This window comes from Nomascus leucogenys, chromosome 8, assembly GCF_006542625.1.
Source record: "Nomascus leucogenys isolate Asia chromosome 8, Asia_NLE_v1, whole genome shotgun sequence".
NCBI classification, from domain to species: Eukaryota; Metazoa; Chordata; class Mammalia; order Primates; family Hylobatidae; genus Nomascus; species Nomascus leucogenys.
The window spans coordinates 74,810,034-74,829,346 of record NC_044388.1 but is presented as its reverse complement, the minus strand read 5'-3'; the positions used below and the strand labels follow the sequence as shown (position 1 = coordinate 74,829,346).

General features: G+C 45.1%; 1 protein-coding gene across 2 annotated transcripts; it reads right to left on the bottom strand.

Moving 5' to 3' along the window:
* Positions 1–8,031: 8,031 nt before the first annotated feature.
* Positions 8,032–18,848, bottom strand: BTN2A2 (butyrophilin subfamily 2 member A2). 2 transcript variants are annotated; one of them, XM_030817427.1, is made up of 8 exons: positions 18,780–18,848; positions 18,050–18,173; positions 16,624–16,971; positions 13,709–13,990; positions 11,739–11,999; positions 11,297–11,317; positions 11,175–11,201; positions 8,032–9,628 (listed from the first exon to the last, which is right to left on the bottom strand). In XM_030817427.1, the coding sequence occupies exons 2-8, from the start codon at positions 18,141–18,143 to the stop codon at positions 9,036–9,038; spliced, it is 1,626 nt and encodes a 541-aa protein (XP_030673287.1). In that variant the 5' UTR covers positions 18,144–18,173; positions 18,780–18,848; the 3' UTR covers positions 8,032–9,035. The 2 variants fall into 2 exon arrangements, with proteins under 2 accessions (XP_030673287.1, XP_003263337.1); XM_003263289.4 differs by lacking the exon at positions 13,709–13,990 and having other exon boundaries at positions 8,995–9,781; positions 11,793–11,999.
* Positions 18,849–19,313: the final 465 nt, after the last annotated feature.

The following is a 19,313-nucleotide window of genomic DNA, read 5'->3' as shown; positions in this document are numbered from 1 at the left end:
ATTTTAAAGATTGTTTGCCCTTTTCTGACTACCATACGTTCTTAAGAACATGCAATTAGACTATTTCTTCACCAAATCCCAAACTCTGCAGGTCTTTATTCTTTGCACTACTTCTCCCCTTTCCATGTGTCCACATGTGTGCGTGTGCACTCCGTCAGGCACACACCCCTTTCTCTGGGCGAGTACTCTCCCTGCATGCCCACTCACCACTCTCAGCGATTCAGCCCCTGTCCTTCCAGGCATTGTGGCCTAGGCTCTAATCCACTTCCCCCACTCACCTCTTAGCATTCCCCTCTGAAAATCACAGCCCACTGAAGAAAGATGGTTAATAGTTCTCCATTCTTTCTATTATGGTTGAATCTCCATGTGGAAGAAAGGAAAAAGAAAGCAGAGGCTGTCTGGTCATCGTGAGGAATAATAACAATCTCTCTTTGGAAGAATTAGCTTTTTGATTGGCTCAGAGGTGATGTTTCTCATCAGTTGCTGGGTAGAAACCACTGAGGAGGGCTGAAATGAAAACTGAAAGTACATTGAATTGTATACGTTGAAGAAAAATTCCAGCCCTATCTCCCTTAGTGTTTACGTTTCTCTCTTTCATTCTTGCGTGTATGTGTATATAAGCACTTCTATATATTTACTTGTCTTATGTCTTTTATCATTATAGAAATATCAGCAGAACAAAATGGGAAAAGATTTTAATGTGGTGAAGAGAGAAAGATGTGCACTAATTAAAATGCTACTGTGGCAGTTTGCTAACGTTTGCTTGCATGAATATGGGTACATGAAGGAGGAGGAGATTTTACTACAGAGTCAAATAAACGTATAAATGGAAAGAAAACCAGACACAATGAACTTTTTTTTTTTGAATGGGAGTGTCACTGTGTCACCCAGGTTGGAGTGCAGTGGCAGGTTCTCGGCTCACTGCAACCTCCGCCTCCTGGGTTCAAGCGATTTTCGTGCCTCAGCTCCCTAATAACTGGGATTACAGGTGCTCGCCACCATGCCCCGTTACTTTTTGTATTTTTAGTAGAAATGGGGTTTTGCCATGTTGGCCAGGCTGGCCTCAAATTCCCGAGCTCAAGTGATCCTCCTGCCTCGGATCCCAAAGTGCTAGGATTACAGGCTTCAGCCACCGCATCTGGCCCACAATACATATTTTTAAGTACCTCCAGCATCCAGGCATAGGATCTGTTATCAAATAGCATAATTTTTCTGGTTTCCAGAGGCAATGCTGCTTGACATGTTTTACCTTTTTCAGCAAATTTTTAGTGCAGGTGTTGCTGAGCATCTCCATTCACTCTCAGCTCCTGGTTTGTGCTACATTGTATTTTTCTGTGTATTTGTTTCTCGTGCTGCCAGTGGAGTACGTATTCTCTGAGGCCAGACTCTAGATGAACTGTGAATGCTGTCTCTGTAAGAGGTCCATGGAACAAATTGGTTCTTTCTGTGGCCTAGGACCTCAAAACACACTTTTTGGCATTGTAAGTTAATGATTAAAGTTCCTAAGGCTAAGATGTGACTGGGGCTAAGGCAATTTGATTATATTGTAAATGTTTGAATTTAGGCTGTGTAGTATCTGGTTGAGATGGCTGGTCGCTTCTGCATCATGCATTCCCCCTTTCTTCTTGGTGATAAGGCCTAATTTCCTTAGGTACTGCAACGTGCTCTTCCATCTCATAGACAGCAGAGGCCAAGGGACTAAGTTGGAACCAGTGTTTTGTAGGTGAAACTTGTGGGCCTCTGCTTCTCCAAGAGATCCTTCAAAGGAGGGGCCAAAAGAGCTGGGAGTGTGACGGTACACTCTCTGTACTTCTTCCTCTTGCCTATGATGTAGGCTTTTGGTCTAGAGGTGCAGCAGCCCTCCTGGGACCATGAGGCAACCTTGAGGTTGGAAGCCACATGCAGAGACAGCAGAGAATGAAGTCAGAAGGAATCTGGGGCATGAATGACATCTCTGAGGTGCCAGATCAGCCTTGGACTACTACCATCTGAATACATTTCACATAAAAAGAAAAAAACAAGAAAACCGGCCAGGCGCGGTGGCTCACGCCTGTAATCCCAGCACTTTGGGAGGCCAAGACGGGCGGATCACGAGGTCAGGAGATCGAGACCATCCTGGCTAACACGGTGAAACCCCGTCTCTACTAAAAATACAAAAAAATTAGCCGGGCATGGTGGCGGGTGCCTGTAGTCCCAGCTTCTCAGGCGGCTGACGCAGGAGAATGGCGTGAACCCAGGAGGCGGAGCTTGCAGTGAGCTAAGATCACGCCACTGCACTCCAGCCTGGGCGACAGAGAGAGACTCCGTCTTAAAAAAACAAAACAAAAGAAAACAAAACAAGAAAACCCATGTTTTGCTTAAGCCAGTGGTATTTCTGGTCTCTTATCAGCAGAGGTACACAATTTTTCCCTCTCCCTTTTTCCTCCCCAACAGTTTATCATAAAACTTCTAAAACATAAAGCAAAGGTGAAAGAATTTTCAGGGAATACCAATATACCTACCATGTAAATTGTGTTGATAGAGTTAATATTTTACTAAACTTTCTTACTTTATTATAATCCATATCACTGCTCGTTCCCTATCCATCCATCATCTTTATTTATTTGTTCACTTTCTTTTTTTTGAGATGGAGTCTCACTGTGTCTCCCAGGCTAGAGTGCAGTGTCATGCTGTCGGCTCACTGCAACCTCTGCCTCACAGTTTCAATCGATTCTCCTACCTCAGCCTCCCGAATAGCTGGGATCACAGGCACCTCCCTCCACACCCAGCTAATCTTTGTATTTTTAGTAGACAGGGTTTTGCCATGTTGGCCAGGCTGGTCTCGAACTCCCGACCTCAGGTGATCTGCCAGCCTTTGCCTCCCAAAGTGCTGGGATTTCAGATGTGAGCTACTGCACCTCATTTGCTTATTTTTAAATTCATAGTCTATCAGAAGCTGTGTTGCTTGACATTGTATCAGTAAGAGCGATCACCCACCCTTGCCTGAAGGATCCAAATCACTTTGACACAAAGAAGCAGCTGAGGTGCTAAGCTTTAGATTAGGAGTTTCTGGGCCAAATACATAGTATCTCTGAAGTTTGTAGTTTCCAAATTATCAGGCCCCTTGGTCCACTTCTCATGCAGTCCTTCACACAGAACCCTGGGAAAAAAGTCTTGGGAAAGAAATGGATGTGAAATGGGGCAGAAATAAATTCAGTGACTCAACAAATTTTTATTGAGAAACTACCATCTAGCAGGTCTTGGCCACTGAAGTACAAAATTAGTGAGTAGAGGTTGCATAAATGCAGTTGATAAGAGCACTAATTCTCAAGCTAGGTGGCCTACGTGACCTTGGACTAGTTACCTAACTTCTCTGTGCTCTGGTTTCCTTATCAGGAAAACAAGGACAGTAATAGCAGTTGACTTTTAGGGGTGCTATTGTGAGGATGGAATGAGGTAATACATGCAGTTTGCTTACAATGGTGTATGAAAAATAAAAAAAAAAGTCACAAGAATGTACGCTCAGTGAAAGTGCACTCAGACCTCCTTCAAGACCAAGGCACTTGATGCTATCTTCTCTTTGTCTTTTAGAAGACCTAGTGCAGTGTCCTGCATGCAATAGGTGGGGCAAAATGCCCAGAAATCTGTCTCCTTTATTGAGTTAGTCTCATCAAGAAATGTCCATTTCTCATGGTTATCTCACCTCTTGTTGCCTTTAGGACCTCCCATGAACACAAATTTTCTTTATACTACATCTAGATATCTGTCAGCACGTCACAGGCACACTGGCTTACTATCTACTGTCTCTAGGTTTTTTTAAGTTCTATCTTCATCTGTTTTCATCCACAACTCATTAGCCCTAGAACCCAAAGCCAGTTAACTAACTACTCATGTCTCTGTTTCTTCGTCTGTAGGGTGGAAATGAGATGTGTTCCATAAGTTATTTAAGGAAGAGTTAGCATAGCACCTGCATGTATTAACCCTCAAGGAATTTCATTGTCTTCCATTCTGAAAGGCTCAATTCTGATCCCTGAATTGACTTCAAATCCACCTCCCCTGGAGACAACATCAATAGATGCCTGCTGTGAGTTGGAGTTTTAGTGTGAAGATGAAGAGAAAATCTCTGAAAAGTTTGACATGAGAAAATGTGTACATTGAAAATAGCAGTGGGGCAGATGCCAGGGAAGATGGAAGGTAGGGGGTGCCATTTACATTGTATTCTATGGGATGATGCCTGCCAGGGTTGCACAATATATCCCGTCCTCATCCGGTGGGCCAGATGTTAGGAGATAGGGAGACCTGGAAGTAAGTTACTGTGACACTCTAGGCAAGAAATGATGACGGCTTGGAGATGGGGGAGTGGAGTCTGGATCAGCTATTAATATTAATACTAACAAATACTTACATAGAACTGACTATGATGTTGGTATTGTGCTTTGAAATTTACATGTATTAATAAGATTCAAAACAACACTAAGAGGTACCTTATTTCCCACATTTCATAGAGTAAAAGCTGAGGTCCAGGGAGGTTAAATGACTCCCCAAGGCCACATGAGTAGTTTCTTTCTGAGCTGGGCCTTGAGCCCAGGCTGTCTCACTCCAGAGTCTGTGATCAAACCACTAAGCTGGACTATTGAAAGGAAGTGCAAATAGCAGGACTTGGCTATCAGTCAGATGTGGTGGGTTAAGAGAGAACAAGAGAAGGCTAAAATGATTCTTAGGTGGTGTCACTCACTCAGACAAAGATGGGTAGGCAGGGTTGATGGGAATTTAGTTTTGGACACAATAATTGAGAGATGCCTAGTGGGCATTGAGTTCAGGGAATGTGTGGGGCTGGAGACAGAAATGCAGGTGCTCTTGGGGTCTGTTCATGGGATAGAGCTCTGAAAATGGATTGGACCCTACAAGAGCATATGTGGTGTGAAATAAGATCCCAGGACCAAAGCCTAAGGAATTTCAGCAGTTCTGGAGCAAGTGGAGCAAGAATTCTGAGAAAGATCTCCCTAGGAGCAGAGAAAGACCAAGAAGAGGGCCCTGGGGATTGAAGAGGCAGATGCCATATAGGCAGGAACACCTACTCAGGCAGGTCTATGCAGAATTCAAGATTGTCCATGAAGAACGGGCAGAAGTGTATAATGACAAGCGAGATCCAGTATCTCACAGCTATAATTCCAGCACTATGGGATGCTAAGGCAGGAGGATCACTTGAGCCCAGGAGATCAAGGCCACACTTAGCTATGATCACACCACTGAACTCTAGCCTGGGGCAGAGCAAGATACTGTCTCTCTCTTAAAAAAAGGCATGGGGGTGGGAGGGGAAAATAGAAATGTATAAAGGATTTAATGGTTGGGAAACCATTAGTAACTGATAAGACAATGTTTATGGTGTGGTACAGCAGTGGCCATCATCATGGCAAACAGTGCCTGACGACCATGCATGTGTTCTCTTTCTGAGTCTTTGCTTGTATGGAAGTAGAGACCTAGTATTGCCCAGGGAAAGGGGAAGGAGGCCAGTTACAATGGGAGAAACTTGAGCTTTTTATATGGTGTGGCCGACAGACTCTGGAGTGTACCCCTTACGATTACTTCTCTTGCAGTTTGCAGCCTGTACTTTCCCTGAGGGTAAGCTGAACCTGTGGCTTGCTGCTAACCAATAAAATATGGTAAAGCTGATGGGATGTCCCTTCCATAACTACATTATGTAGCATAAGACTGTCTTGCTAGTTGACCCACTCTAGAGGCTCTGTCTTTCTAGCTGGCTATGAAGAGGAAAGTAGTCACCGTGGGAGACCCACATAGCAGGGAGCTGAGGAGGCCTGTAGGAGCTGAGCGCAGACTCCAGCTTCAGCCTGCAGGGAACCAGGGCCCTCAGTCCTACACCTGTAATTAAATGAATTCTGTTAACGACCTGAGTGATCTGGAAAGAGGACTCTCCCACAGTTGAGACTCCAGATGAGGCTACAGCCTGACCAATACCTTGACTTTTGCTTTGTGAAGTTCTGAGCAGAGAAGCCCACCAAGCTCTGCCTGGACTTTTGACTCACAGAAACTAAAATGATAAGTGTGTGCTGTTTTAAACTATGAAGTTTGTGGTAATTTGTTATGCAGCAATAGATCACTAATGCATTAAAGTGAAACAGGCAGCGGCAGCAAACATGAAGATACAGAAGACAAAGAGAATAAGTTGTGTTTCCAGCCCTGACCTGTTGCCAGGACTGCACATTTATCATTTGTTTATTTGTTTGTTTGTTTATTTATTATTTTTTGAGATGGAGTCTCGCTCTGTCTCCCAGGCTAAAGTGCAGTGGCATGATCTTGGCTCACTGCAACCTCAGCCTCCCAGGTTCAAGTGATTCTCTTACCTCAGCCTCCCGAGTAGCTTGGATTACAAGCACATGCCACCGCACCCAGCTAATTTTTGTATTTTTCATAGAAACGGGGTTTCACCATGTTGGCCAGGCTGGTCTTGAACACTTGACCTCAGGTAACCCATCCCCTCAGCTTCCCAAAGTGCTGGGGTTACAGGCGTGAGCCACTGTGCCCGGCCTGCACATTTATTATTGACCTGCCTACTCTGCATCTCCACAGGGATCTCTAGTAAGCTCCTCAACCTGAACGTGTCCAAAACTGACCGTGGATTCTATGCTGGCTCCTTCCCTGGCCTCCAAAATGGACTTCTCCCTCAGTTTCCTCATCTCCATAAGTGGCAGCTCCATCTGTATTGTTTCTTAGGACCAAAACCTTGTGGTCACCCTTGATGCCCTCCTTTTTTACACCCCACATTTATCAGCAAAGCCTTTTTACTCTGTCTTGAAAATAAATCCAGCATCATATCATTTCATGGCTCCTCCCTGGTACAAGTCATCGGGATTTCCTCTCTGGATCACTGTAGTAGCTTCCAGCTGGGTCCTCAGGCTTCCATCCACCACCTCTACCCACAGCCCATCTCAGTCTAGCATCTGTAGTAAGTCCAGGCCTTTTTCTGTCAAACATTCCAGTGGCTCCCCTCTCAGAGGTAAAGTCCCAGTCAGCATGATGAATTTCAAGGCCACGTGTGATCTGATCCTCAACCCCAGAGGTTGAAAGAATCACTCTGGATTCTTTCAATAATGTGTCTATGTGTAACTGCAGTAATACGATTTTGGATTATTTAAAATTTTTTCAGTTCTGTTGGATTATTGAATTGTCTCAAACCTAAAATATTACCATGCAAGCCAGAATTTTAGATGCCTGATTGTATTAGTCAGGGTTCTCATGAGAGACAAAACCGATACAATACAGATATACATATATATATGATGAGTGGGCGTTTATTAGGGAAATTGGCTTATGTGATTATGGAGGCTGAGAAATCCCATGACAGCCCGTCTGTAGGCTGGAGACCCTGGGATGCTGGTAGCATGGCTCAGTTTAAGTCCGAAAGCCTCAGAAGTAGAGAAGCCGATTAAGCCGATTGTGTAAATCTCAGTCCAAAGCGAAAGGCCTGAGAACCCAGGGCCTCCTGGTACAAATCCTGATGTCCAAGGGCAGAAGAAGAATGCCTCAGGGGACAGAAGAATTTGCCTTTCCTCTGCCTTTTTTGTTGCATTGGGCCCCCAGCTAACAGGAGGGGAGAATTTCCCACTGACTCACATGCCAATCTCTTCTGGAAACACACTCACAGACACACCCAGAAATTATGTTGTCTAGATATTCCTTAATCCAGTCAAGTTGACATCTAAAATTAACCAGCACATGGATTAACTTCCAGGATCCACTATTCTAGTTTCAAAATGTGGTTTTGGGATTCCTAGGGAGAACTCTGATGTACTCTTAAGGAGTCCCCAATGTTAATACTATTTTCACAATAATAATAATGAAACATTAATCGTTTTTCATCTCATTCTCTCAGTAAGGTGCAGTAAAGTTTTTCTGAGCTAATATGACCTATGATACAACAATAGGGCTAATACAAAGGTAGATATGAGAATACAAACATCTTCTATTAAGCCAGACATGAGATTTGGAAAAAGTTAACCAGTGTCACACTTCTTTTTCTTTTATTTGGACGCAATAGATTGCTTTTTCACAAAACATCCTATTTACATTAACCTATAATTGATTTATTCATGCTATTTTAACATAAATTAAAAGATAACATTTTAAATTTTTGTTTCAATGTCAAATGCCATAAATATTAACAAATATTAACCCAAACAAACAAAAGCTCTTTAAGGTCCTCAATAATTTCTAAGTGTCTAAAAACATAATTAGATCAGGACCTTTGAAACCACTGGTGTCTCCACTGAACCTGAATGCTGACACAGACCTGGTCCAGTACTGCCCTGCTCGACCAGGACCTCAAACCTCAACCACACTCAGGGACTAAGTACTGACCCCTTGTTTATTGCAGGGACATCTGAGCCAAACTACATCCACATGAGTCCATGTTCTTCCTCATCTTTGTCCCAGGTCCAGGCCTGTGGGTGTGTGCTGTGGAAATCCTGGGGTTGGGTGGAAATGAGCCATCATCTCCCAGGACCCTTTAGCTGTTATGGTGGGACTTAGCCACCCTTACAACCTTGGTCCCTCCCAGCTCTCTGGTTCCACTTACTCTATCTCTGATCTGCATATCTGGTTCCCTCTCCCTTCTGGTGGTCCTGTGGATTCCTCTCTCCTCTCTCATCCTGGTGAACCCTGTTGGCCTCATTCCAAGTCCGCAGCATCTGGTGCCAACTGGCATATTGGGCTTAATGTGGTCACCCTGATGTTAAACAGCAGGTTCGCTGCCCAACAGCTTCTCTCACTTTCTTCTTGGCTGGGAGCTGTGTAACAACTAGTTCCCTATGCCTGAATCCCATCCCATAATTACAAGCAAAGGAACTACTAAAGCCACAGCCTAGTGAGGAGGAGAAAACTGGGGCTGAGGGCTGGAGTGGGTATGAAAAAGGCAGCTGGAAGATGTTCTCTTACATGACCAGAGGGGAGGAGGGCGTGTCTTTCATTAGGGGCATTGTGCGGTGGCTGCTGAGATGGCCAGGGCTTATCTGCATGGCTATGAGTCCAAGGAATTGATTCTACAGGCTCTGGTGGGTCCCCACTCTGTGAAGTGTCAGGCCCTCTTCAGGCACCGTGACCCCATTGGCTCCTGTGAGTGCAGGGCAGATGAAGATGGGGCTGTCATCAGACCCTAACCTGAAGAAGGGCCTCACAGGCACAGTAAAGGCTGAACGGGGACATGTGTAGATGTGTGATCTGTCCCTCATGTTGTAGAAGGAGACATCTCCAGCTTCATAGTCCAGGAAGACGCCCACCCGGCAAAGGGACTCCTTCAAAGGGAGAACCCTCTCAGGGGACGACAGGGCCCGGTATTGGTTTCCAAACATCTCCAGGGTCCAGAAGCCATTCTGAGGAATCAGCAGGACCTCCCCTTTCCTCTCAACACTGTGTCTGCAGACCCCCACAGTCCACACCATCACGTTTTCCACCTCCACCTCCCAGTAATGTTTCCCTGAGGCGAAGCTCTCCCATCCAAGGACACAAGGCTGACTGTCGAATCTCTCTGGGTTGTCAGGCACTCTCTGCCTGCAGGGGCCCCGCCTCACACTTCTCCGGTCCTCTGACAGGAAGAGCTCGGGATGAGCGGTCTCTGGATCCAGGACCACATCAGCTGCAAAGAAAGTCTCAGGTTTATGCCTGGGGTCTCAGGAACCCTGGGGAATGTGTGGTTCCTGGTCCCCAGAGAGGTCTCAGAAAGCTGAAGGGGATTCCCCATGTAGTGGCCATTTCCATGAAGGCACCCTGATCCCAGGCAGCTCATACCCTGAGGATCACTGAAGCTGCACTTCTATCTCTCCAGAGACAGAAGCAGTGCCCCCAGGTTAAGAAGAATTGTGGCTCTGTGAAATCCAGAGAGTTTAGGAAATGAGCCAAAATTAATGGTTCCCAGTTTTTCTCAGCATTCTAAGATCTGATCCCTTTTCTATTCAAGACATATGATCTCTGGGACTTTATTTAGTTAGAAACTTTCCAACTTGGCTTAAACCATCACAGAAGCTTTATCTCCTATTTTTTCCCCACACTCCTCTCAATGGATCAATTAAGCGAGTCTGTCATTACACACTGTCCTAGGTGGTGAAGGACCTCTTCATTGGTCCTATAGGTTGTTTTAATAGGTGACAACTGATTTAAGTGGCTGACAAGGGGACCCTTCAAAGGATAAAGAAGGAGAATGAATGTGTGCAAAAGAAAACCTGGTGCCTGAGGGATGTGTGGGCAAAGTTAGGGTGGAAATACTTCAATCCAGTTTTGCTTTAACAATATGGGTCTGACATCTACCAGGATGACTTCTCCCATACAGGAAATGCCCCAGGAGCTGAGCATTCTGCAAACCTCTACCTTATGCATGCATTCTTACTTATTCAGTCTACCTTTCTACTGCATTAAAATGATTTTCTCTTTTCCACAAGTTGATGTGTCTGATTGTGACAAGCTGTGACTGTGTCCCAAAATGACAGTGGCAATTTTGAAACTCACCAAAGAGGAAAGGTCCATGGGCCCTGGTATCTGGTAAAGTTTGGATTCTTTGGTGCTGACAGGCAGAGGTGCCGAATCACAAGATGAGAAGAACTCACTGAAAGTGGGCGATTGGTTTCTCTGTGCTCTCCCACTCACCCTCCCACTCACCTAAACCCCCTCCCCTAGCAGACTACATGCAGAATATCGTGCTCTCTTAGAAGCAGAAAGGTATTTCTGGCCACCTATTTGTACACCATTGCATCAGGCTTATTGGGGACCCTTATGGCCTCTTCCTCACATGGGTCTTCAACTGTGCACAGTCTATACCATTCCCAGGATATAAATTGCTAAGACAGCATTATCTTCTTTCAAATTGATCCAGAATCAAGGAGCAATAACTTCTGAAACGTAACTCTTGGGGGGGCTACTATGCATGGGAAATCTTTGATAATCATGCATTAAATTATTCCAAAAGAGAAAGGGTCCTGGACGTAAACTTCAGGGTTCACTAAGAGCGGCCGGGATTCCCTGACGGAAGAGCCATGATGCATCATTGCTGGGACACTGTTGATGAACTGACTCCAGTTCTCTATGGTCCCCGCCTAGCCCTGGGCCCCTTGCTCATCTCCTCTAAGAAGTCCTGTTAACTGGCTAGTGGGGAGAAAGCTGAGATCTGAGAGAACATCAGAGGCACTCACCAGCATGTAAGAATGTTCTTCTCCATCCTGCAAGGGACAGACAGAGGTGAATGTCATGAGACACTGCGAAGTAAGCAGAACACAAATTGTACACGGAGTAGTTCAGGAAAGGCTAAACTTACGCAATTCTTCTTGAAGTTGCTCTGAAAACAAAATACAGAAACAAAATCATGTCTTCAACAGAAGAACTAAGAGAAATTGAGCATGTAGTAAACAACGTAGGAACCGTCCTTTCTACGAACACCAACGTCACCCTTCCCTTATGCCTAGGGAACAGTCAGAAACCAGCAATGATGTATGATCAGATGGCTGGGTAGTATCAGCACATTGTTAGACTTTTGTCTGAACTTTTGTTCAGCCATGTAGTGGTGCATATAGCCAGGTGAATGAATGCAATGTGTGTAGCATGGAAGAAAGAAAGCTCTGAATGATTACTTCTTATGACATGAGAGTTCCAAGCCCTTGTGGCTCCTGCTGTGCATTTCCTCTCTCTCTTCCCTAAGCCAGTACCTGTGAGAGCTGTGGCCTTTCTATGACAGTCAATTGTCCTCCTACTCATTTAACTTTTCTTTTTGAATTTCTTTCTATTTTTCCACACTTCCTTTACAAATTCCTTACGTGCAATTTCTTTTTCCTCTTGTTCAACTTCCTTTTCCCCTGACAGAATCTTTTTTTCCCTTTGAAGTTTCTTGATGCAACAGATGCTCATAGCCATGAAGATGATGCAAACAGCCAGGATGACAGCCATGGGCACCATCCAGGGAGACGCGGTCAGGATGACAGCTAGGGCCACCATCCAGGGAGATGTGCTGGGCATAAAGGATTCTGAAAAGGCAGCCAGAAAAGTCCATTTAGTTTGTAATAGAACATCTGGATGACAGTGCCCCTAAGAGCACATCTGAAGAGCACCTCAGCCACCTGTTCTGTTGGCTTCTCCCTCAGAAACCTCAGATGGAGAAAGCGATGCTGGCTCAACACTGGCTGACACCTCAGTGACTGCCAGGGCTGGGCCCAGAAGGGGGCAAAGCAGAAACATCTGGAGTCACCACGGAAAGGACCAGGGGGCATAAAACTAATCAGCCATCCTGAGTCAGCACAGCCATCACCCTGCCTCAAACCACCATCACTCACTCCTGGAATACTAGAGTGCCCTCCTTCTTGTTCTGCCCTATTCTGTAATCTATTCTCAGCAGAGCAGCCCAAGTGAGATCATGTTAATTATTTGCTCAAAACCTTCCAATGCTTCCCACTCACTCACTCTAAAAGCCAAAGCCTGTTTGTGGCCTGTGCTGCCATATATAACGTAGTTGCAGCACTCTGTGAATTCATCTCCCCCTACTTCCTGAACTCACTCCATTTCAGCCACACCAGCATCACCTCCTGGGAGTCCTGGAAACTGCCAGACACGCTCCTTCCTCAGGCCTTTTGCATATGCTCTTCCTGTACCTTGGCTGCTCAGTCCTTAAGCATCTAATGGTTCCTTGTCTCGATTGCTCAATTTCCATCTTTACAGTGAAGTCTTCCCTGACCACCTTAATAATTGTGATGCCTCACACCCCTGGAACTTTCTATTTTCTCTTTGCTTGATTTTTCCTACATGCTTGTTACCATGTGATAGAATATATAGATAATTATTTATTTAATCACTTGTTTCAATTATTTCATATATTGCTGTCTCTCTCTCTCTGTCTCCCTTTTTCTCTTTTTCTTTTTTAAGACAGACTCTCACTCTGTTGCCCAGGCTGGAGTGCAGTGGCACGATCTCGACTCAAGCTCTGCCGCCCGGGTTCAAGCAATTCTCCTGCCTCAGCCTCCCAAGCAGCAGGGATTACAGGTGCCTGCTACCACACTCAGTTAATTTTTGTAGTTTTGGTAGAGATGGTGTTTCACTATCTTGGCCAGGCTGGTCCTGAACTCCTGAACTCATGATCCACCCACCTTGGCCTCCCGAAGTGCTGGGATTGCAGGCGTGAGCCACCGTGCCTGGCTGCTGTCTCTCTCTAGAATATGAACTCCTTGAGGAGAGAAATTTTGATATATTTTGTTCAATTATTGACCCTTGGTTTCTGGTACAGTCTTAAACATAAGAAATGCTTGTTGAACATTTGATGAATAAATTTATGAATGTCTGTTAATAGGGAATTTCCCCAGCTCTGTCCTTTGGGAAGTCCCATAGACAGGAAGGGATGGCTGCAGCATACAGGAATGCCAAGTGTAGACAGTCATCCACTCACACTACTCTCCAGGTCTGATGGTTGTCCTTAATATTTTACAATTGTTGCAGCATAAAGACCTAATCAAGAAAAAAAAGACCAGGTTTACCCTCAGAGAAGAGGCTCCTACTCTTGTGTTTTAGGACTCTTTGAATCTCCCTTTGTGAGGAGGGGAGATGCCTCAACTCAGTTGCAACCTCCAGCTCCTCAGGGCCCAGGACCATTCCACACACACTGCTGCCCCCATCCCCGCTCTGGGCTCCATCTGGGTGCTGAGGATCCTGCATACACTCGATAGGTCTCAGAGGGCAGAGAACTAACCTGGAATAAAAATGACAGTTTCCTTCTCCTGGCCGAGCAGGGTGTTGTTGATAGAGCAGGACACATTCCTCACATACTTGTCTCTGATGATCACAGCTGTGGTGACCATGAAGAGGCCGTCAGCATCAGCGATGGAAACCTCCTTCAGGGTGGGCACGACCTCACCGTAGGGGTCCCTCCACACTGTGAGGGGCTCTGGGTACCACCCTGTAGATATGCACTCCAGCCAGATGCTCCCATCCTCTTGGGCCTTGATTTCAATGAGGGGCTTAGACCCAAGGCCTGGAAAGGGAGACCAGGGCTCAGCCAAAAGGCAGTGGTGTCTTAGCCCCTACTGCACCTTGAAGGATGGTTGCTAAAAAGGCCCTTGGTTTTGGAGAACATCAGGAAACCAATATGCAAAATAAAATGTGAGATCTCGATGAGAAAGGATCACATTACACACTTTTCTTTATGCTCCACCTGAAGGCTCCATCACAGCACCAAGCATCTATCTGTCTGCTATAAATGCTGTGCGATTTATTCCAGCAAAGACTAATTTTCTCACTTCCAGGAGGGTGTGTCCAAATTCTCAACAGGCAGGTTGAGAATTTCACTTTCACTCCTGGGATGACTTCTCTGCAGACCTCAATTTCCTGAAGCTCTAAAATAATACACTAATGACAAAAACCTATCAGGTTGGCAGAATCTTTTTTTTTCCTTTTTTTTTTTTCTGTAGAGATGGGGTTTTGCCATGTTGCCCAGGCTGGTCTCAAACTCCTGAGCTAAGGCAATTCACCTGTCTTGACCTCCCAAAGTGCTGGGATTACAGGCATGGGCCACCATGCTCAGCCTTGGCTAAATCTTAAGAAACTTTTTGAACCAAAGTCACTGACACTTCTGTGTAGTTCAGGGCCTCACATCACCATGGCTATCTACCTCCATAGGAGGTGATGGTTTTTAGAATAGACAGAGCTGGCTGGCAAAGCCATCTCTTATTCTAATTTACAGTTGTTTACCTCCCAGAGGTCCCATCCAATAGAGAATTTTCTTACAGTCCTTTAAGAACATCAATGTATTAGAAATATCTGGATGCCCCTGGGATCCTTAAGATAACCATATCATCTCCTCAATTTCAGAGATCATCACCAAAAATCCTAATAATTCAGGCTCATCCTAAATATATTCTATCTTTACCAGAACCTTCAATGAAAGAGAATACCCAGAGTGAGAGAGCTGCAAAAGCATGGTCCTGGGAGACTCTTCAGTCATGTGTGATCATCCAAACTTCTCCTGAATAATTCCTTTGTAAAGTCTCCCAACAAATTATGTTAAAGAAAGAAAATTAAAGCAATCACTTAAGCCTAGTGCTTTCTGCTCTGTTTAATTTTTGTCAGGAGAAAAAAACTAGTTGTGCATTTGAAGGCTCACACAGAAATCTTGAATTAGAAAATAAATTAAAATACCTCAGCAAATTAGAAAACAAAGTCCTACAAAACATTCCATAGGTTCAATAAGGGTAAGCATGACACAATAGATTTAAGGGAAAAATCAGCCACCAACCAATCCAACAAACAGAGTACAATAAGCAAGCAAACAAAAAGTCCTACAGCAACCCAATTCAGACTGGGGAAGGCCAGGACAGGGTTGGTTTTACAGAGAAAAAGTAGTGGGTCCCTGCCACATAGAACCACTCATTACTGGGCAACACTGCAGTGCTGCTGTGAACACAGTCATGACAATGGGTCAAGAAGCCCTCCGTCCACGATATTGTTTTAATCAGATGTAAGGTTGCCTTTGTGAGTAGCAAAGATGGGATCTCCTACCTGTTATGATTTGGGGCCCCCTGGGAAGAACCCAATTTCCTAGTCTTTGCCTCCACTGGTCTGATGGACTGAAATATCACTATGAATTATTCTGCGCTTTAAAGGCTTTTTCAGTCCTGAAATATACCTTTTAAAGCAAAATACACTAACTCCAACACTGAGGTAATCACTTAGTGTCACTTTAACAAACTCTTAGAAATCCCAGTTTAAGTGCATTTCTATGCTGAAGCCTTGCCAATTTCTTCCCAGCTAAATTCTTAGTCTTTCTCTGTGGAGTTAGCATGAATTATAAATAATTTTGCTTCTATATTTAGTTGTGCTTTAATAAAAATCATCTATTTATATAAAAGTCACTCTCTCTGCAATCAGTATTTCAGGAAAGAAGAAAATGTCAAGATTAATATTTATCGAAAAATAAGATTTTATGTTGCAGTTCTCTGGGCAGTTCTTATTGATTCTGATTGCCCTGGGACAATTTTTGACAGTGTCTCCTTTCATTCTCAGAAGTGCACAGTTCAGTGCCAAGGCAGGCATAAGACTTTCTTTTCCAAGATTAACTATTTTCCCCTGCTCATGGCCTCAGCTGAGGAATGCGTGTGCTTCTGAAGAAGTGAAGCCCAGGCTGGGCGTGATGGAGCACACCTGTAATCCTAGCACTTTGGGAGACCGAGGAGGGTGGATCACAAGGTCAGGAGTTTGAGACCAGCCTGGCCAACACGGTGAAACCCGGTCTCTACTAAAAACATGCAAAAATTAGCCGGGCGTGGTGGTGCATGCCTGTAATCTCAGCTACTCAGGAGGCTGAGGCAGGAGAATCGCTTGAACCCAGGAGGCAGAGGTTGCAGTGAGCCGAGATCGCACCACTGCACTCCAGCCTGGGCAACATAGCAAGACTCTGTCTTGAAAAAAAAAAAAAAAAAGAAGTGAAACCCATAGCTTAGCAGGGCAAACCCACTCACATGGCGTTTTTGCAAGAGGAAGCCACTCTCTCTGTGGAAAGGGGACGCCAGATAGAAATCCATTGGTCTGCAATGGGCCTGAGGTTAAGGGAGAAACTTTCCCCAAAAGTCACACTGTGCAAAAGTAATAAAGCAAAATGAAGTGATGCACCTGCCACCACGAGGCGTAGGATGGCCTCATCGTAGGACCTGCCTTCTTGGAAGTAACAGCGGTAGATGCCATTCTCCTGGGTTGTGACATTGTGTATGACCAGGGCCACGCTGCCCTTGATGATGTCTTTGCTCACAAAGGTGATTCTTCCCCGGTACTCCTCCATCTGCTCCTCTGTTCTCTCTCTCCCACCCTTATACACAAACACTGCGGGGGAGAACTGAGACCGGAACCACCGCACCTCCATGTCCTCAGCATTTTTCTCGGGTGACAGATGGCAGCGTAATGTAGTGTTTTCTCCCACCATGGCCAGGATGGGATTAGCTGGCCCCACGACAGTAAACTGGGCTGTTCAACAAAGGGGCAGAATCAGACAAGGATGCCAGTTATCACATCTCTAAGGCAAAAAAAAAAAAAAAAAAATCCAGGGATGAAAGGAAGCAGATATTCCAAGGCCACAGGGGTTCTTGGGCTGAGAACCCTTCTGGGGACCAGTAGCTGTGGCTGGTTGGCAGCACCCACCCCTAGGAGCAGTAACTATTGAGGCAGCTCCTGCTTCATGAAGGAAACACTGGGGAGCCCGCCCTGGGCACCCTGTGCCCCTGAGATTTTCCTACATTCTGCAATCTAGCACTGTGCCTTAGTGTAGTGTAAACTTGAACTGTCCATTAGGGTGTCTATCCACTAGCTATTTAACAGTTCCAATAGAAATGAACTCTAAGTGTAAAACACATGCAGATTATAAAGATTTAAAATTTCAAAATGTCAAATATCTCATTGGTAATAGTTCTATTAACTAAGCATTTAAATATTGATACGTGATTATTTATATGAAACAAAATATATTATTAAAATTTATTTCGAGTATGTTTTTACCTTTTAAAATAAAAAGTAGAATGGGCACAGGGTCTTGCGCCTGTAATTGCAGATATTTGGGAGGCCAAAGTGGGAGGATCCTTAACAGCTAGGAGTTTGAGACCAGCCTGGGCAAAATAGTGAGACCCTGTCTCTACAAAAAATAAAACTTAGTCGAGTGTGGTGGCCCTTGCTTGTACTCTCAGCTACTTGGGAGGCTGAGATGGGAGGATCCCTTGAGCCCAGGAGTTTCAGGTTACAGTGAGTTATGATCTCATTCTCCATGTGCTTCATTCCAGCCTGGCAACAGAGCAATATACTGTTTCCTAAATAAATAAACAAATAAATAAAAAGTTAAAAAAATCTTTTTGAAGATTTGCACTTGTATATGCACTTGACCTTTGTGCCTCACTGTGCTTCTTTTGGACAGTGCTGGTATAAATTCAGTGAACATGTTCAGAATGAAAGGATAAGTCAACAACTCCACAGTCCTTCCTTCTTTCCCTTTGCAGACTACAGGGTTGATGTTCCTTTCTGAGAGGTGACAGCAGCAAGTGGCACACATCCCTACCTGAGACCAGTGCACACAATCTGAGGAGGAGGAGGAGCAGGAGGAGGAGGAGGGAGGCTGGCAGGGAGAAGTGCAGAGCAGCAGCAGGTTCCATGAGCACCCAGGGCAGGCAGGGACCAGAGGCCTAGGGTTACAGAGGAGGAGAATCAGCCTAGGAGTCTTGGCACCTCAGTGCTGGTCGGCCCAAACTCTCTTGTCACTCAAGTAGGTCTCATCGGTGCCCCAACTTCTGGGAGTCGCTTGCATCTCAAGGCTCAGGTATGTCCGAGAGAGGGATTCCGTAAACATTCCATAAGTAAGCCATCAATGCAGAGATCAAGGGGGCCGTTTTCCTCCTTCCTTGGCTCACTTCTCAGGCCACAGTCCGGTTTCTTCAGTTGTCCCTGGATTCTTTCACACCCTCCTCCCTCCACTTCCCCCTCCCCGAGACCCAAGTCGGGACACTCGAGGTAAAGCCAGGCGAGGCTGCGCCTCCCCCCCAGACTTCCTGTCTCCCAGGACCCCCTCTCCTGTCCAGAGCAGATCCCCCTCCCCGCACCTACCGCCCCCACCTACCGCCCCAACCCCGGAGCTGTAGCTCCTCCCCTCCCTTCCCTACCTTCTAGAATTAACCTCTGTTTTCTTTTCCCCTCTGATCCTCACATGACGATTTTCCGCTACAACTCACCCATGGGCACAGTCACCACCAGACAACAAAGCATCCCAAAGAGAAGAGAAAAGTTGTGTTCACCTCCTATTAATCGCGATGTTTGGAGTTGCAGACTCGGGATCTGGGACCTGTTCTCTGGGTGTCCAAAAAGTCCCAAGATTTCCACTGAGCAGTTTAGAGCCCCAGGATTGGCCGAGTGCGGCAGAACCAGCCAATGGTGTCTCGAGCCTTATTTCTCAGCAGTTACTAGGTAGAATACACACAAAAAAAAACCCCACGAATCTCAAGCAGCAAATAACCTTTTGGGATTATTAGGTATTTCTATTTCCTTTTTCTGTGTTTGGAAGCAAGACTTTTTTCCTTTATTTTCCTTCCTTCCTTCCTTCCTCTCTCTCTTTCTCGCTTTCCTTTCTCTTTCTTTCTTTCATATCTCTCTCTCGCGCTTTATTCTTTTTCTTTCTCTCTCGCTTTCTTCTTTCTTTTTCTTTCTTTTTTCCTTCCTTCCTTCCTTCCTCTCTCTTTCCTTCCTTCTCTTCTTTCTTTCTTTCTTTCTTTCTTTCTTTCTTTCTTTCTTTCTTTCTTTCTTTCTTTCTTTCTTTCTTTCTTTCTTCTTTC

Bases quoted from the DNA above. Each gene is read 5' to 3' on its own strand.
- BTN2A2 (XM_030817427.1), bottom strand. From the start codon at position 18,143: ATGGAACCTGCTGCTGCTCTGCACTTCTCCCTGCCAGCCTCCCTCCTC. The intron at 13,991-16,623 runs GTGCATCACTTC...CTCCCTTTCCAG, and splicing joins CCTACGCCTCGTGGTGGCAG to GCCTTGGGTCTAAGCCCCTC. The intron at 11,202-11,296 runs GTAAGTTTAGCC...TGTCCCTTGCAG, and splicing joins GCAACTTCAAGAAGAATTGC to GATGGAGAAGAACATTCTTA.